The 19,280-nt window shown below is 42.6% G+C and overlaps 1 protein-coding gene across 1 annotated transcript in view; it reads right to left on the bottom strand.

Moving 5' to 3' along the window:
• The window catches only part of lepr (leptin receptor), a gene marked incomplete at its 5' end in the record, with an annotated part of 71,661 nt that extends 66,897 nt beyond the window's left edge, over positions 1 to 4,764 (bottom strand). The window contains 2 exons of the mRNA XM_084163901.1: positions 1,668 to 1,783; positions 4,723 to 4,764. Coding sequence (XP_084020027.1) covers positions 1,668 to 1,783; positions 4,723 to 4,764 — 158 coding nt within the window. The remainder of the gene's footprint in view (positions 1 to 1,667; positions 1,784 to 4,722) is intronic.
• Positions 4,765 to 19,280: the final 14,516 nt, after the last annotated feature.

The following is a 19,280-nucleotide window of genomic DNA, read 5'->3' on the forward strand; positions in this document are numbered from 1 at the left end:
ACACATGCCTCATACCTCATATTAATTAGATCACATATCAAAACAAGTTGTACTTTGCAAGTGACAATAACAACATATGGTAGTAGGCCTATCACAAATATTCAAATGACCAGAAAAGTAATGAATGTTAAATGACTAGTCAAATGGAAAACTAGATCTAGATTTGATAAACAAATGTGGTCCAGATTTGATAAAGCACCTCATGCGTATTCACACATAGATCAGTGGCCAAATCAAATCTCTCATCTCATTTTGAGTACTGATTGAATTTCAGCAGGTTGACATTTATTGTCACAAGTCTTGTCCTGGAGGCAGAACTGTGCGATTTGCCCTTAGATAGGCCAGCTGCAAATTTAAAATGGTCTATATTGTTAAAATTTATGAAAACAAAAATTAGCTTTGGTCTTAATTTAAGGTTAGTGTTAGGCATTAGGGATAGCAGCGTGGTTAAGGTTAGGTTTCAAATCAGATTTTATGACTTTGTGGCTGTCCGTTTGTGATCACCTACATGTCAGTTCAACATCTAGTTTTGATTTACATTTGATTTGATTTACATTTGATTGAGTTGTAAACTTTGTCAACTAACGTTAAATCAACATGAAATCAACAAAAAATGTCACCATGTTATTGGATTTAGGTGAAAAGTTGGGTGAAAATAAATATGAAATTCCCTTCTGTTGATGACTTTTTTCAAATTCAACCATTTTCCCACGTTGATTCAATGTCATGACATTGCACTTTTGTTGTTGAAATGACGTGGAAACAACATTGATTCAACCAGTTTTTGCCCAGTGGGCACTCTGCAGAGCTGCCTCCAGAGCAAGATTCATGACGAAAAACGCTAACCAGCTGAATTTCATCCATAGCCTGAATGTCAATGTAGATTAATTAACCTATAAAAAGATGTTAAGTCTGTTTTTGACACCCAAATCTCAGTCCCTCGATGGCATGCCCATGGGAGTATTGCCTAACAACCTACTCCACCAAGCCACCGACGCAATGTGAGTCACAGCATTGAAACAGTTCCAAATTGGGCGCGCTGGGTCTTGCATCACCGGGAGGAAATCCTGGTTAATTTCTTTAGAAAAGCAGTTCCACAGTTCCCTCTAATTAAGGAGGGACTCCAACACATGCATGCCAGAATTGCAAACATATGCCTATAATAGTTTTTTTCGTTTTTAAAACTTGAAATCTTTAACCAACAACAAATATGCATATAAGCTGTAAAACAAACAAATAAGAAGGCTAAAAAAAGACAGTTGTTGATGTTTTGTTTTTTTACTTAGAAAGAAGAGCATGCAGAAAACAAACATTTCTGCTCAGCTGACACACTGAGACAGCTGTGTCTGTATTGATACTGTATGTAGGCTATGTGTACCGTTTTAAAATGTATGTAGTTCTGTCCTTGAGCGGTTCTTGTTTATTAATGTTCTGTAGTATGTCATGTGTTATGTTTTGTGTGGACCCCAGGAAGAGTAGCTGCTGCTTTCGCAACAGCTAATGGGGATCCTAATAAAATACCAGAAAAAAAGATCCCCTTGAGTTTTCACACCTGGACCACAAATATTCTAGAATGTTGCGATGATCTTGAAAGCATGTACTGCTCTGAATAGTAGTCTATAATTCACAAACATTTTAGAAGAGAAAATGAATTAATTGATCCTTACTTGATCTCTTGGTTCCTCTCTAGTCGCCGATGTCCCAGTAACCGACAGTTATCCAGTCTGTGAATTACTATGCAAGTTATGCAACAAATACCTAAGTTTGAGTCCTTATAAGTAGGCTAGCCAATAGTTTGCCCCATTCTTTCACAAACACAAGTGCGGGATCATAAGCTACTGTTGTAGAGCATACTGTTACAGCAATGTCAGAATGCTGCAACAGTTCCTTGTCATTGAAGTCCAGTATGTTTCCCAGCGCTGTCCCCTCTCCCCAACATGTAGCTAACTAAAAGGCGCTCTTCACTAGAGTGATCCTAAAGGAACCCTCCTCTCCGTTTGGAGAAGGGAGTGGCATAGGTTGTTACGCATGAGACAATATCGTCACGGGAACTAACGCGCATCAAATAATAACACTGTTCTAATAACCATTAAAAACACAATTATAATAAAAATGTCTTCAACACAACATAACATGGTTGACAATGCACAATTAAATAAGCATTATGCCGAAATCGCTCAGCCATTTCCTGATTGCTAAAATTCTAATAGTTTGCTGAATTTCAGTTTGTGACAAAACAAGCAAGTAGAGTGTAGAGAATCATTGTGCCATCTTAACCACTGTCAAATATGTGTTACATAACCCAAAATATTGTATTTTCAGCTGTTTGAAGCTGGTGTACAAAACCGAAAGTAAAATACACAAAAATGAAACTTAAGAATGGGAAGCATAGAAATGGCTACATAGAACATATCTACTAGATCTATAACGCACATTTCTATGTGAATTTGGTTGGTCACCCAAAAAGTTATATATTGCAGCTTTAAGTAGTAATTAGTCTATTAAAAATACTAATTAATTTAATTTAGTCCCATAGGCATAAAATAATAACATATCATTCATAACGGGAAAATTATCATGACATTGCTTTGGAGGACAATGTGAAATTTTTTAAGTGGAAAAAAGGATCATATGTACAGTATATATTTACCTTACATCAGTGGAGTGATCTCATCCTCAAGGTGATGTCATATTACAGTTTCATAGATAGCTTAGTCATGGCAAGTTTGTAGCCCAAGGGAATTTTTTTGTATATTGTGTAGTCAAAGGGTAGCTGTTATTTTAACTGAAAAGTAGGCCCATACATGAGTAATAAATGGTAGTGTTGTAAATCCAACTGGCATATTATAGACAGGAAGAATAACTCATATTTGGGCCATATTATTCTGAAGGGATGGGTGCTTATATATGGACTAATAGTTACCATGAGGTGATTGTTATTTATTGCATCATATTCATCCTATTTATCAGTTTCCCTTGAAATTCACTTTAAATCTTCTTCCCTTGAAACTACCTGAGTGTTATAGCTATTATTGTGTCTGATTAAGCATAACAGAAGCCTGATATTGATGTGTTGCATTAGCAGAAAAAAATATGGGTGAAGGAGAAGTAAGGATACCAGGTCCAGGCTGACAACCCTGGCTGGAATTTCACCTACACTCACTGCTGGACCTCACACTCTGGAGGTGTGGCAGATTGATTATATTGGAGTCCACATTCCTTGCTTTCACCGAAGTACAATTTCAGTCCTGAGCAACCTGAACAACCCATTTCTAATCCGTCCATCCCAGACCCAGTAGTGTCCTTGCTGCATCCCAAAGTAAACAGACAGTGTGATGAGTGTGATTAGAAGGAGTCAGGCGCAGGAGGGTAAATCACCGAATACAGAGTTTATTCCGTCGTACACAGTTGCGCTGGATTGCGACAACAAAATACAGGCACAGGGGAACAATCGACCCCGGCAATACAAGGTACGGGTATCTCCAACAAAATACAGGCACAGGGGAAATATCTACCCTGGCAATACAAGGTACGAGTAGCTCCACCCAGCTACACTCAACTCACATAAAACAATCACCCACACGGACAAGGGGGCAGAGGGAACACTTATACACAGACTAATGAGGGGATATGAACCAGGTGTGTGTAATTGACAAGACAAGACAAATGGAATGATGAGATATGGAGCGGCAGTGGTATAAAACTTTAAACTTGATTCTGTATGAGAGGCACACAGCCAAAGCAGAGGTGGGTGACTGTTCTAGGCAGGTTGTTTGTTCCCTGACAGAGATGACAGTCTGTTTTATCATTGAAACACAGTTTGATGCATGGAGCGTGTCCTTGTGTAACTAAGGACTGTTTTGCATGTAAAGAAACAAAACCTTTTTTCACCAAAACCTTCTTCTACCGTTTTTCCTTCTATTACAGTAGGCAGATGTGTTTATATTGTAAAGTTTGACTTTGGCAGATCATTTGTCTTTGTGTGTGTGTGTGTGTGTGTGCGTTTGTGTGTGTGTGTGTGTGTGTGTGTGTGTGTGTGTGTGTGTGTGCGCACGCATGCTTGTGTCTGCACACTCCTGCCTCATTGTTAAGGGTGGGAGTGTGTGCATGCCTGCTTGTGTGATGAGATGGATAGCCCTGTGAGTGTAGGATGCGTCATATGTAGGGGCACCCTATTATCGTTTTATGTAGGCTATATTTTGTGGGTTGCATTGATTGGTCTTCCCTGGCAGACCCCTGTCTAGTCCTACCCTCCACATGGTGTGCTGGATTGCAGCTGTGACAACTTTCTGCAGCTATCTCCACAGCCTGCAGTGTGTGGGTGTATATAGGCCATCGAGGGCAGGAAGATACCAAAGGCAGACAAAGCCTGCAAATCCTATACTACCCTATATTCACACCACGACTCTGCACTAAGATCACAGAGATATTAACTGATGTGGGGGTCACTTTCCCGAAAGCATTAAGATCATTTTTTGTCCACGTTACGATGAATCGTTATATGCATAGTAAAAGAAATACGCACATGAAACAAACAAAAACTAGAAGACAATTAAATATGGTAGGCTTGTGTATCCTACAGTGTAAAGTTCACTCAATGGGCTACACACAATCACAATGGGAAAAAAATCACGGTTGGCTTTGACAAAGAACACGTGTGAGACAGTACAGTAGGCTACATTACAGTACATTACAGTAAGCTAGAAAGGACACCAGACTTACCCATGCATTCAGGGGGGTGACATCATTCTCCTCACCAGGCATCATCCCACCTCATGTAAGAATGACATCATCCTCCAATGATGTCATGCTCCCAGGAGAGTGGTCACATGGTGCACTGCACACTGATTAATAATGAATAAACAGATTCCATCATTTGACGTGCTGAGCAGAGAGAACAGTATCCGAGCCACAGCCTATATATGTGTCCATATATGGAGTGCCACATACATTGAGGATAGGTATCGGTAGTCTAGAGTGGCACAATAGGATTGCAAGGGGGGGCATAGGATAATATGAAAAATAGGAGTAGGGAATCGTTGCTACTAGTATAAATATTTTATGACGTTGTTGCATGTGATACGAGCCACATACATATGACTCTGGCTACAAAGGCTATTGCGCTTTGGAACGTCATCTAATTAAAATCGACTGTTGGCTATTGTTTAGCCAATTAATATGCTCATGTCAACTTAATTTAATTTATCTAGATAGCAGTGACTGTGTCATCTCTTCTGACATTTTCCTGAGGGAGAAAATGATTATTCTATAAGAAGCGAGGAACAACAGAAGATTTACTATCTACGTCACAGGCAAGCCTTGCTGGCATTCTGGAGGTTGTCTACCGTTAAATCCACAAACCGGGCCGTTACTCTCTCCCTGGTGATAGATCTATCTCGCCGGTCTGCTAAATCTATCGCCCTACTGATGAGATCGATGGTGGCCAACAAAAGCTGGCCGAGCATCCTTTCTTTAGACTATGAATTCTGTCCTGGCAGTCAGTATGGCTTCGCTTAGCTTTGTCTCCGAACAACATGATCTCACAACTCACTGCTATATTTCAACAATGTTTGTCCAAAAGACACAATCGTCAAACTGCAAAGCTGTAGTCAAAGGTGCTATACCACCGTCAAATGTGAGATTAGTTTCTGGCCACCTTGTCACGACTTCCTCTGAGGCTGCCTCCCCTCCTTGTTCGGGCAGGCTTCAGCGTTCATCGTCACCGGCCTTCTAGCCACTGCCGCTCCTCATCTCATCATTCCATTTGTTTTGTCTTGTTTATTACACACACCTGGTTCATATCCCCTCATCAGTACCTGTATAAGTGTTCCCTCTGCCCCCTTGTCTTTGTGTGTGATTGTTCATTGTAGAGGATATATATCTTGGTGGAGCTAGATTTGTATTGTGTATCGCCGGGATATTCACCCGTGTGCCTTGTCTTCCCCAGTGCGTCGTTTACCGCACTGGTGTATATTACGCATTGCTGCATACCTCTGTTTATTTGAATAAACCATTTATTCTGTGATTTCCTCTCCTGCGCCTGACTCCGTCCAACATCACCCCCGCTACACACCTGCGATGCCTCCTCTCGACAGCGCCGCTTGAAGGCCACAGAGGAAAGGTCAGATCCTAGATTTGGCTTTTTAAAATGTTGTAAATAAAGTGATCCTCTTCTGATGGTTCTGACCGCTGTTGGCCTTGCCAAGACACTCAGTCAATTTACCCCTGCAGACATAGGCCAAAATCAGACAGAAGACAATTCTGTTGTCTGACAAAGCCATGCTGCATAATCTCACATTTTGATGTCACAACTTGCCATTTGCACCACTTGGTCAAAACGTCAAGAGTCGACACGAGTTAGTGAGATCTTGTTGCAATAGAATAGACTGTGTTATGGCAGGTGACAAACAGGCCTGCAGCCACTGACCGGGGTAGCCTTTTCACCTTTGATGCCCCCAAAGAGCAGTGCTCACTATAAAGCTGATTTTACAGAGGTAGAAGCTTGCAGAGTATTAGCAGTGAAGCATGGTACAAGTGTGCAATTCAGGCCCAGTGGAGCAGGAAGGCTGAAGGCCAAGCTAAGTACAGTGAGGGAAAAAAGTATTTGATCCCCTGCTGATTTTGTACGTTTGCCCACTGACAAAGAAATGATCAGTCTATAATTTTAATGGAAGGTTTATCTGAACAGTGAGAGACAGAATAACAACAACAAAATCCAGAAAAACGCATGTCAAAAGTGTTATAAATTGATTTGCATTTTAATGAGGGAAATAAGTACCCCTCTGCAAAACATTACTTACTACTTGGTGGCAAAACCCTTGTTGGCAATCACAGAGGTCAGACGTATCTTGTAGTTGGCCACCAGGTTTGCACACATCTCAGGAGGGATTTTGTCCCACTCCTCTTTGCAGATCTTCTCCAAGTCATTAAGGTTTCGAGGCTGACGTTTGGCAACTCAAACCTTCAGCTCCCTCCACAGATTTTCTATGGGATTAAGGTCTGGAGACTGGCTAGACCACTCCAGGACCTTAATGTGCTTCTTCTTGAGCCACTCCTTTGTTGCCTTGGCCGTGTGTTTTGGGTCATTGTCATGCTGGAATACCCATCCACGACCCATTTTCAATGCCCTGGCTGAGGGAAGGAGGTTCTCACCCAAGATTTGACGGTAACATGGCTCCATCCATGTTTTGCAGAGGGGGTACTTATTTCCCTCATTAAAATGCAAATCAATTTATAACATTTTTGACATGCGTTTTTCTGGATTTTTTTGTTGTTATTCTGTCTCTCACTGTTCAAATAAACATACCATTCAAATTATAGACTGATCATGTCTTTGTCAGTGGGCAAACGTACAAAATCAGCAGGGGATCAAATACTTTTTTCCCCTCACTGTATCTCCCACCTCTGTTAACAAAAGCCTAGGTTCTACCTTAGCGCTTTGTAACTTCTTTCTTGTTTTCCTTTAAATCTGTATAATGAAAGGAAATATAATTTGTTGAGCTTTTTCCTGTAAATAACAAGGTTCGTATAAATTATTTTTATGAATAGCGTCTGTATATTTACATGTTTGTGGAAGGTCTGTGTGTTAGGCATCCTCCTCAGTCTACAGTGTTGCCATTGGACCCTTGCCCAGGGCCCCTGCTATGAGGGCCGTCACTGAGTTTCATGTCCCAGGCTAAGGTAACATGCCATCATTTGATCCCCTCCGCAAGGATAACTCAGGACTTCTTCCAGAAGTTTGCACTCATACAGTACAGTACACTCCCCCTCATGGATTCAAATGAAGAAAAAGGAGTAGTGTAAGGAATTTGGTGGAAACTTCCACCAGCCATGTACCAATGCAGTGGTGTTAAATGCAAGAGGGGGAGTGAACGAGGGCACACTTCTGGAAAAAGGGTAGAGAATTGGAATGCAGCCGAGTTGGCCTTGCCGATGGGATCAGATGATATTTGTTCCTTCAGTTCAGTCTGGGACATACAGTAAAGATCCAGTTATTCATTCATGACTTATTCACTCATTTGCCTAAAGTAACAGCTCCATGGAAATGTAAAATGCTGCTTACTGGTAAAAGTGCTCCCTCAAATTAAACGTGCGTGTGTGTGCGTCCATGTCTTCATCCATCCATGCATGCAGGACAGAGGGGCTTGTTGTGAGTAGTTTCAGCATTTGTTTTCCAGAGCTGAACTGTATCGGATGTCTCCCCAAAAATATAGGCCTGCCAAATACAAGGCTGGTCCGCTATGCTGTTGAATGTAGCAACCTAGCAAACATGACCCCATTGGCCCCATGTGAGTAATCGGTGGGTAAGGTGGGCACGGGCTAGCCCACACCAAGTCCACAGCAAGACCACACCAAGCCCAACACGGGCTAGCCCAAACCAAGCCCACACAGGCCAGCCCACACAGGCCAGCCCATACCAAGCCCAACACTGGAGTTGTCACTAGTTACCACAGCCACAAAGTCAGAAGGCCCACCTACCTCAACCAATCAGATGAGAGAGTGTGATGATGCGTATGCCGGTTTACGGTTTGTGGGAAACTACCAATCAGATTAAAGAGTGTGATGACGCGTATGCCGACCGGCTTGCAGGGGCAGACGAAAGACATGCATTTCTTTTGTCTTATTAGCTATAATAAAACCAACCGTTCTAAATGCAAAGTGGTAATCAGATGTCTTATTCAAACTCAGTTTGCAAGCTTATCATAGTTGTCTTAAGCCAGAATAGGTTTACTCCAATACAGTGAGGGAAAAAAGTATTTGATCCCCTGCTGATTTTGTACGTTTGCCCACTGACAAAGAAATGATCAGTCTATAATTTTAATGGTAGGTTTATTTGAACAGTGAGAGACAGAATAACAACAAAAAAATCCAGAAAAACGCATGTCAAAAATGTTATAAATTGATTTGCATTTTAATGAGGGAAATAAGTATTTGACCCCCTCTCAATCAGAAAGATTCCTGGCTCCCAGGTGTCTTTTATACAGGTAACGAGCTGAGATTAGGAGCACACTCTTAAAGGGAGTGTTCCTAATGTCAGCTTGTTACCTGTATAAAAGACACCTGTCCACAGAAGCAATCAATCAGATTCCAAACTCTCCACCATGGCCAAGACCAAAGAGAGCTCTCCAAGGATGTCAAGGACAAGATTGTAGACCTACACAAGGCTGGAATGGGCTACAAGACCATCGCCAAGCAGCTTGGTGAGAAGGTGACAACAGTTGGTGCGATTATTCGCAAATGGAAGAAAAACAAAAGAACTGTCAATCTCCCTCGGCCTGGGGCTCCATGCAAGATCTCACCTCGTGGAGTTGAAATGATCATGAGAACGGTGAGGAATCAGCCCAGAACTACACGGGAGGATCTTGTCAATGATCTCAAGGCAGCTGGGACCATAGTCACCAAGAAAACAATTGGTAACACACTACGCCGTGAAGGACTGAAATCCTGCAGCGCCCGCAAGGTCCCCCTGCTCAAGAAAGCACATATACAGGGCCGTCTGAAGTTTGCCAATGAACATCTTAATGATTCAGAGGAGAACTGGGTGAAAGTGTTGTGGTCAGATGAGACCAAAATCGAGCTCTTTGGCATCAACTCAACTCGCCGTGTTTGGAGGAGGAGGAATGCTGCCAATGACCCCAGGAACACCATCCCCACTGTCAAATATGGAGGTGGAAACATTACGCTTTGGGGATGTTTTTCTGCTAAGGGGACAGGACAACTTCACCGCATCAAAGGGACGATGGACGGGGCCATGTACCGTCAAATCTTGGGTGAGAACCTCCTTCCCTCAGCCAGGGCATTGAAAATGGGTTGTGGATGGGTATTCCAGCATGACAATGACCCAAAACACATGGCCAAGGCAACAAAGGAGTGGCTCAAGAAAGGAGTGGCCTAGCCAGTCTCCAGACCTTAATCCCATAGAAAATCTGTGGAGGGAGCTGAAGGTTTGAGTTGCCAAACGTCAGCCTCGAAACCTTAATGACTTGGAGAAGATCTGCAAAGAGGAGTGGTACAAAATCCCTCCTGAGATGTGTGCAAACCTGGTGGCCAACTACAAGAAACATCTGACCTCTATGATTGCCAACAAGGGTTTTGCCACCAAGTACTAAGTAATGTTTTGCAGAGGGGTCAAATACTTATTTCCCTCATTAAAATGCAAATCAATTTATAACATTTTTGACATGCGTTTTTCTGGATTTTTTTGTTGTTATTCTGTCTCTCACTGTTCAAATAAACCTACCATTCAAATTATAGACTGATCATGTCTTTGTCAGTGGGCAAACATACAAAATCAGCAGGGGATCAAATACTTTTTTCCCTCACTGTATCTGCATTGTTTTTAAAATGGCATGTAGACAAACAAATGGACACATCTTGATTTTAGATGTATTTATTTTTAATCACAAGTAAAACGTACACAGTTTCACAGACATTTCAATTTTTTTAATTGGCTGATTTCTGGCTGATTTAAGAAGAAAATGACATACTTTATTTTGCACCTAGGCACTTACAATAGTCATTTCTTTATTTAACTTAATATAGCATAGGGCTCCCGAGTGGCGCAGCGGTCTAAGGCACTGCATCTCAGTGCTTGAGGCGTCACTACAGACCCCCTGGTTCGATTCCAGGCTATATTACAACCGGCCGTAATTGGGAGTCCCATAGGGCGGCGCACAATTTGCCCAGCATCGTCCGGGTTTGGCCGGTGTAGGCCGTCATTGTAAATAAGAATTTGTTCTTAACTGACTTGCCTAGTAAAATAAACATACAATTAATAGCCTTGCAGAATTTCACCACCCTAACCCCACTTACAGTACATACTCTTTATTTTCATCCACAAAAGTAACTTTGATTTGCATTTTTGTTTTTTTACAGATATTTTGTTACATATACATTATTCATACACTTTACATATACTTTACAGTCGTGGTCAAAAGTTGAGAGAATGACAAAAATATTAATTTTCACAAAGTCTGCTGCCTCAGTTTTTATGATGGCAATTTGCATATACTCCAGAATGTTCTAAAGAGTGATCAGATGAATTGCAATTAATTACAAAGTCCCTCTTTGCCATGAAAATGAACTTAATCCCCAAAAAACATTTCCACTGCATTTCAGCCCTGCCACAAAAGGACCAGCTGACATCATGTCAGTGATTCTCTCGTTAACACAGGTGAGAGTGTTGACGAGGACAAGGCTGGAGATCACTCTGCCATGCTGATTGAGTTAGAATAACAGACTGGCAGCTTTAAAAGGAGGGTGGTGCTTGAAATCATTGTTCTTCCTCTGTTAACTATGGTTACCTGCAAGGAAACACGTGCCGTCATCATTGCTTTGAAAAGGGCTTCACAAAAAGGGCTTCACAGGCAAGGATATTGCTGCTAGTAAGATTGCACCTAAATCAACCATTTATCGGATCATCAAGAACTTAAAGGAGAGAGTTTCAATTGTTGTGAAGAAGGCTTCAGGGCGCCCAAGAAAGTCCAGCAAGCGCCAGGACCGTCTCCTAAAGTTGATTCAGCTGCGGGATCGGGGCACCACCAGGGCAGAGCTTGCTCAGGAATGGCAGCAGGCAGGTGTGAGTGCATCTGCACGCACAGTGAGGCGAAGACTTTTGGAGGATGGCCTGGTGTCAAGAAGGGCAGCAAGGAAGCCACTTCTCTCCAGGAAAAACATCAGGGACAGACTGATATTCTGCAAAAGGTACAGGGATTGGATTGCTGAGGACTGGGGTAAAGTTATTTTCTCTGATGAATCCCCTTTCCGATTGTTTGGGGCATCCGGAAAAAAACTTGTCCGGAGAAGACAAGTTGAGCGCTACCATCAGTCCTGTGTCATGCCAACAGTAAAGCATCCTGAGACCATTCATGTGTGGGGTTGCTTCTCAGCCAAGGGAGTGGGCTCACTCACAATTTTGCCTAAGAACACAGCCATGAATAAAGAATGTTACCAACACATCCTCCGAGAGCAACTTCTCCCAACCATCCAAGAACAGTTTGGTGACGAACAAGCCTTTTCCAGCATGATGGAGCACCTTGCCATAAGGCAAAAGTGATAACTAAGTGGCTCGGGGAACAAAACATCGACATTTTGGGTCCATGGCCAGGAAACTCCCCAGACCTTAATCCCATTGAGAACTTGTGGTCAATCCTCAAGAGGCGGGTGGACAAACAAAAACCCACAAATTCTGACAAACTCCAAGCATTGATTATGAAAGAATGGGCTGCCATCAGTCAGGATGTGGCCCAGAAGTTAATTGACAGCATGCCAGGGCGGTTTGCAGAGGTCTTGAAAAAGAAGGGTCAACACTGCAAATATTGACTCTTTGCATAAACTTAATGTAATTGTCAATATAAGCCTTTGACACTTATGGAATGCTTGTAATTATACTTCCGTATACCATAGTAACATCTGACAAAAATATCTAAAAACACTGAAGCAGCAAACTTTGTGAAGACCAATACTTGTGTCATTCTCAAAACTTTTGACCACGACTGTACATACAGTACATTATACTTTTATACACAGTATTGCATGATAGGAATCAGTGGAGGCTCCTTAGAGGAAGAAAGGGGAGGACTATCCTCCTCAGTGAATTTCAGATTTTTAAAATAATGAAACATTTAAAAAAAGTTATCCTTTTTAGATAAAACTATACTAAATATATTCACATCACCAAATAATTGATTAAAACACACTGTTTTGCAACGAAGGTCTACAGTAGCCTCAACAGCACTCTTTAGGGTAGCACAATGGTGTAGCCGGGGGACAGTTAGTTTCCATACTCCTCTGGGTACATTGACTTCAATACAAAATCTAGGAAGCTCATGGTTCTCACCCCCATACACTTACACAGTAATTATGACAGCTTTCGGAGGACATCCTCCAACCTATCAGAGCTCATGCAGAATGAACTGACATGTTGTACACCCAATTAAAGGATCAGAGAATGAATTTAGTACTGAAAGCATAACCAACAGCTAGCTAGCACTGCAGTGCATAAAATGTGGTGAGTAGTTGACTTAAAGAGAGAAAGACAATAGTTTAACAGTAACAACAAATTAATTTAACAACAAATTAATTTCTTCAAAAATGAAGGAGAAGCAAGATCAAGCAAGAGAGAGTGAGCTACAGTGGCTTGCGAAAGTATTCAGCCCCCTTGGCATTTTTTCTATTTTGTTGCCTTACAACCTGGAATTAAAATTGAAACAAACAAGAAATAAGACAAAAAAACAGAAAACTTGAGCGTGCATAACTATTCACCCCCCCCCCCCAAAGTCAATACTTTGTAGAGCCACCTTTTGCAGCAATTACAGCTGCAAGTCTCTTGGGGTATGTCTCTATAAAGCTTGGCACAGCTAGCCACTGGGATTTTTTCCCATTCTTCAAGGCAAAACTGCTCCAGCTCCTTCAAGTTGGATGGGTTCTGCTGGTGTACAGCTATCTTTAAATTATACCACAGATTCTCAATTGGATTGAGGTCTGGGCTTTGACTAGGCCATTCCAAGACATTTAAATGTTTCCCCTTAAACCACTCAAGTGTTGCTTTAGCAGTATGCTTAGGGTCATTGTCCTGCTGGAAGGTGAACCTCCGTCCCAGTCTCAAATCTCTGGAAGACTGAAACAGGTTTCCCTCAAGAATTTCCCTGTATTTAGCGCCATCCATCATTCCTTCAATTCTGACCAGTTTCCCAGTCCCTGCCGATGAAAAACATCCCCACAGCATGATGCTGCCACCACCATGCTTCACTGTGGGGATGGTGTTCTCTGGGTGATGAGAGGTGTTGGGTTTGCGCCAGACATAGCGTTTTCCTTGATGACCAAAAAGCTCAATTTTAGTCTCATCTGACCAGAGTACCTTCTTCCATATGTTAGGGGAGTCTCCCACATGCCTTTTGGCGAACACCAAACGTGTTTGCTTATTTGTTTCTTTAAGCAAAGGCTTTTTTCTGGGCACTCTTCCCGTAAAGCCCAGCTCTGTGGAGTGTATGGCTTAAAGTGGTCCTATGGACAGATACTCCAATCTCCGCTCTGGAGCTTTGCAGCTCCTTCAGGGTTATCTTTGGTCTCTTTCTTGCCTCTCTGATTAATGCCCTCCTTGCCTGGTCCGTGAGTTTTGGTGGGCGGCCCTCTCTTGGCAGGTTTGTTGTGGTGCCATATTCTTTCCATTTTTTAATAATGGATTTAATGGTGCTCTGTGGGATGTTCAAAGTTTCTGATATTTTTTATAATCCAACCCTGATCTGTACTTATTTGTCCCTGACCTGTTTGGAGAGCTTCTTGGTCTTCATGGTGCTGCTTGCTTGGTGGTGCCCCTTGCTTAGTGGTGTTGCAGACTCTGGGGCCTTTCAGAACAGGTGTATATATACTGAGATCATGTGATACTTAAATAAAGTCCACCTGTGTGCAATCTAACTAATTATGTGACTTCTGAAGGTAATTGTGACACTCTGGCTCTATGGACGTTTATATTGAGCCAGGGTTGTTCATTTTCATGTGTTTGGGTGTATTTCATTTGGTGGTGTTGGGGATGGGTGAGTTTCATTTTGTTTGTGTCATGTGGTGATTGGTCGATGACTCCCAATCGGAGGTAACGAGTGTCAGCTGTCGGCTCGTTATCTCTGATTGGGAGCCATATATATTCTGTATGTTTTCTCCTTTGTGTTGTGGGTTATTGTTTCCTTGTGCTATGTTCAGTCGGTGTCATAGAGAACTTCACGTATTGTCTTTTGTTGTTTTTTCGTGGTTGCTTTAATAATAAAGTCATCATGTTCACTCACAACGCTGCGCATTGGTCTCCTGTTGTAGACGATCGTGACAGTAATTGGTTGCACCAGATCTTATTTTGGGGCTTCATAGCAAAGACGGGGAATACATATGCACGCACCACTTTTCCGTTATTTATTTTTTTAGAATTCTTTGAAACAAGTTATTTTTTTCATTTCACTTCACTAATTTGGACTATTTTGTGTTTGTACATTACATGAAATCCAAATAAAAATCAATTTATATTACAGGTCGTAATGCAACAAAATAGGAAAAACGCCAAGGGGGATGAATACTTTTGCAAGGCACTGTATATTTCATTGTATTTTTTACACTTTCACTTACTTAGCTAGTGAATGCAGCTAGCTAGTTTAGCCTACTCAAACACCCGGCTCAAACAGAGGGATGCTATGTTAGCTAGCTGGCTATGACTATCCAATACTGGAACTCTTCCAAATCAAGGTAAGCTTTTGGTTTTACTAATTTATTGCTGCCGGGGCCCGTCGGTGTAACTGCTAAATTGCTTGCTGACTGTACACTGTACTGCATGATTGTAGTGGGTTTACTAACGCGTTGGTTCCTGTAGCTATGTTGACTATGACGTTAGCTAATATAGTGACAACGATGTAGGCTGTGTGTAGAGGTTAGCGACTGGATCCTGGACTTCCTGATGGGCTGCCCCCGGGTGGTAAGGGTAGATAACAACACATCTGCCACGCTGATCCTCAACACGGGGGCCCCTCAGGGGTGCGTGCTCAGTCCCCTCCTGTACTCCCTGTTCACCCATGACTGCATGGCCAGGCATGACTCCAACACCATCATTAAGTTTGCCGATGACACAACAGTGGTAGGCCTGATCACCGACAACAATGAGACAGCCTATATTGAGGGGGTCAGAGATCTAGCCTTGTGGTGCCAGGATAACAACCTCTCCCTCAACGTGACCAAGACAAAGGAGATGATTGTGGACTACAGGGATAAAAAGAGGACTGAGCACGCCCCCATTCTCATCGACGGGGCTGTAGTGGAACAGGTTGAGAGTTTCAAGTTCCTTGGTGTCCACGTCACCAACAAACTATCATGGTCCAAACACACCAAGACAGTCGTGAAGAGGGCACCACAAAGCCTATTCCCCCTTAGGAGACTGAAAAGATTTGGCATGGGTCCTCAAAAAGTTATACAGCTGCACCATCCTGACTGGTATGGCAACTGCTCGGCCTCCGACCGCAAGGCACTACAGAGGGTAGTGCCCCACCCCACCCCACCCCACCCCATCCCCCTCTTTTACGCTGCTGCTACTCTGTTTATTATTTACATTTTAGTCATTTAGCAGACACTCTTATCCAGAGCGACTTACAGTTAGTGAGTGCATACATTTTTTTTCTCCATACTGGCCCCCCGTGGGAATCGAACTCACAACCCTGGTGTGGCAAGCGCCATGCTCTACCAACTGAGCTACATGGGACTACTATTATTTATGCATAGTCACTTTAACTTTACCCATAATACATAATACCTCAATTACCTCGACTAACCGGTGCCCCCGCACATAGCCTCCCTACTGTTATTTAATTATTTGCTTTTTTTTTTGTGTACTTATCTATTTTTTACTTAACACTTCTTTTTTTTCTTAAAAACTGCATTGTTGGTTAAGGGCTTGTAAGTAAGCATTTCACTGTAATGTCTACCCCTGTTGTATTCGGCGCATGTGGCAAATAACATTTGATTTTATTTGATTATGATATGAAGGTTTGGCTAGTAAAGGTTTTTCGCCTGGTCACAGACAGCTGATGTGTTGTGCACAAGGGAAAAGTTGAGAGGAGGAGAGCGCGTAGATGCAAGAAGGAATGATACAACAAATATGAATATGAATGACAGTCATCCAATATACTGTAATAGAAATATGGCCATGCTCATGAAAAAATAATAGTCCTCCATCATCTTAAACGGCACCGACCGCAAAATGGTACTCATCATTACATACTCTTGCAATAAGTGCCATGAGATCTTTAGTGACCACAGAGTTAGGACACCCGTTTAAAGTCCCATCTTCAATTTTATTGAGGAACATTCCATAGTTAGTTATTAATTATAAATAACGTTATGAACACTACGGGGTGCCTGAGGATATAGTGTCTGATCGGGGTCCCCAGTTCTCCTCTAGAGTGTGGAGGGCATTTATGGAACGTTTGGGGGTCTCGATCAGCCTTACCTCAGGTTTTCACCCTGAGAGTAATGGGCAGGTGGAGAGAGTAAACCAATATGTGGGTAGGTTTCTGAGGTCCAACTGCCAGGACCGGCAGGAGGAGTGGTTGGGGTATATTCCCTGGGCAGAGATAGCCCAAAACTCACTCTGCCACTCCTCCACTAATCTCACTCCTTTCCAGTGTGTGTTGGGCTATCAGCCGGTTCTGGCACCCTGGCATCAGAGCCAGATCGAGGCTCCTGCGGTGGATGAATGGTTTCGGCGCTCGGAGGAGACATGGAAATCTGCACACGTCCATCTGCAGCGGGCCATCAGACGGCAAAAGGCGAGCGCCGTGCGTGGAGTATTTCCTCCCTGCGTGGAGTTATTTTCTGTGTCCTTTTGGATCCTTTTCGTATTAAAAGTATGTATCCAAGAGTTCTGTGTCCTGCGCCTGACTTCGTTTACCGCATCTCACAGACAGTCGTGACACATTGTCTGTTGTTCCCCCTTTCTTTCCCCTTTCTTTCTCTGTCGTGTTCATTGTTTTGTATGTTATTTTGTTTTTGAAAACCATAACAGATTTTCAAAAAAGAATGACTTAATTGCCTGGGCCTGAATGGGCCTAAAGGCCTCTAAGACTCGATCTGACCATCAGAAGGAAAGTGGTAATAGGTCAACCCATTTCTGCTGATTCTCTCACATCACATGATGATGTAGCTTTACTCTTGAGAGACAGATGGAGATGGTCATAAAACCCTTACAGCATTCAGATGATCACCTCTCACAGTCTCTGAGGATGCTTACTCATACAATCTCTCTCTAGGCTATGTCTTTATCTCTCTCTCTCTCTCTCTCTCTCTCTCTCTCTCTCTCTCTCTCTCTCTCTCTCTCTCTCTCTCTCTCTCTCTCTCTCTCTCTCGCTCTCTCTCTGTCTCTCTCTCTCTCTCTCTCTCTCTCTCTCTCTCTCTCTCTCTCTCTCGCTCTCTCTCTGTCTCTCTCTCTCTCTCTCTCTCTCTTTCTCTCTTTCCATCTCTCTCTGTGTGAACTCACTAAACCCACACCAAGTAGACACAAGCACAGACACACCCATAACATCTCCTCCTCCTCCTCCTCCTCCTCATCTCTACCTCCACTCCTTTTCAGTCTCACACACATAACCTTATCTCCAGCCGAGAAAAATAGGAAATAATTGAATGAAAGAGAGAGAGAGAGAGAGAGAGAGAGAGAGAGAGAGAGAGAGAGAGAGAGATGAAGTAGCCAGTTGGTACGTCACTCTGTGTCATCATCTCAAGTGAGTAACCATCCAGAAACTACATTTAGGTAATGTCTGGGGGAAACAGTCACTGGTGTCCATGACACTGCTCTCATTTGGAAACAGTAATACGATCTCTAATATTGTTTCTTTGACATTGGATTGTTTTCTCTTTCTCAGAGAAAGACAAAGGAAATATGTTGAAACCCACAGAGGCAGGGGAGGGGATAGGATTATAGCTTGGTTTGGAGAGAATTATAAGGACCACTGACTGCTGTAGTCTGTATCATGTCTTTCCATTCATCACAGAGGGGAAAATAACACTCCTGGCCAGGAAAGCTAAGATGCCCTCCCTGAGTATTCTGCCATTTTCAGAGCTGAAATACTCAAACAGAAGCAACATTTACATTTACATTTGAGTCATTTAGCAGACACTCTTATCCAGAGCGACTTCCAGTTAGTGAGTGCATCCATACCACATACAGTTACAGTAAAGTCCAGTGGTAATAGTATGTTTGTTGACACGTTCCAGAATGTCCATTCTGAGAAAATAATGTTAGCATATTCCAGAATGTCCATTGTGGGAAAGAGATAGATACAGTGTTGTATGTAAACATTAGTTGATGGGCATCAGCTATATGTTTGTTATGTCACTTTCCAGGAAGGTAGTGGTCTGGATGAAAGAAAGGTTACTGTCCTTGAGCATCTCCAGACAAACAGCCTTCCCTTCAGACATACAGCCTTCACACCAACACAATATTCAATATTCCTCAACGACAGTAGCACTCAGCCAGGGGAGAGAGAGAAGGGTGGGGGGTGATAAGGAAAGAGAGAGAGAGAGTGAGAGGGGGGTGATAAGGAAAGAGAGAGAAGGGGGGGGGGGAATATAGGAGAATATAGAGAAAAGGCACAGAGGTAAGAAGAGAGGAGGTATGAGGTTCCTTGCAGACCTTTTCCTGCTAGTGGTAAGACCAACACATTTCATACATTTACATTTTACATTTTAGTCATTTAGCAGACGCTCTTATCCAGAGCGACTTACAGTTAGTGAATACATATTTTTTTATATATTTT

This window comes from Coregonus lavaretus, assembly GCF_964263955.1.
Source record: "Coregonus lavaretus genome assembly, chromosome: 6".
NCBI classification, from domain to species: domain Eukaryota; kingdom Metazoa; phylum Chordata; class Actinopteri; order Salmoniformes; family Salmonidae; genus Coregonus; species Coregonus lavaretus.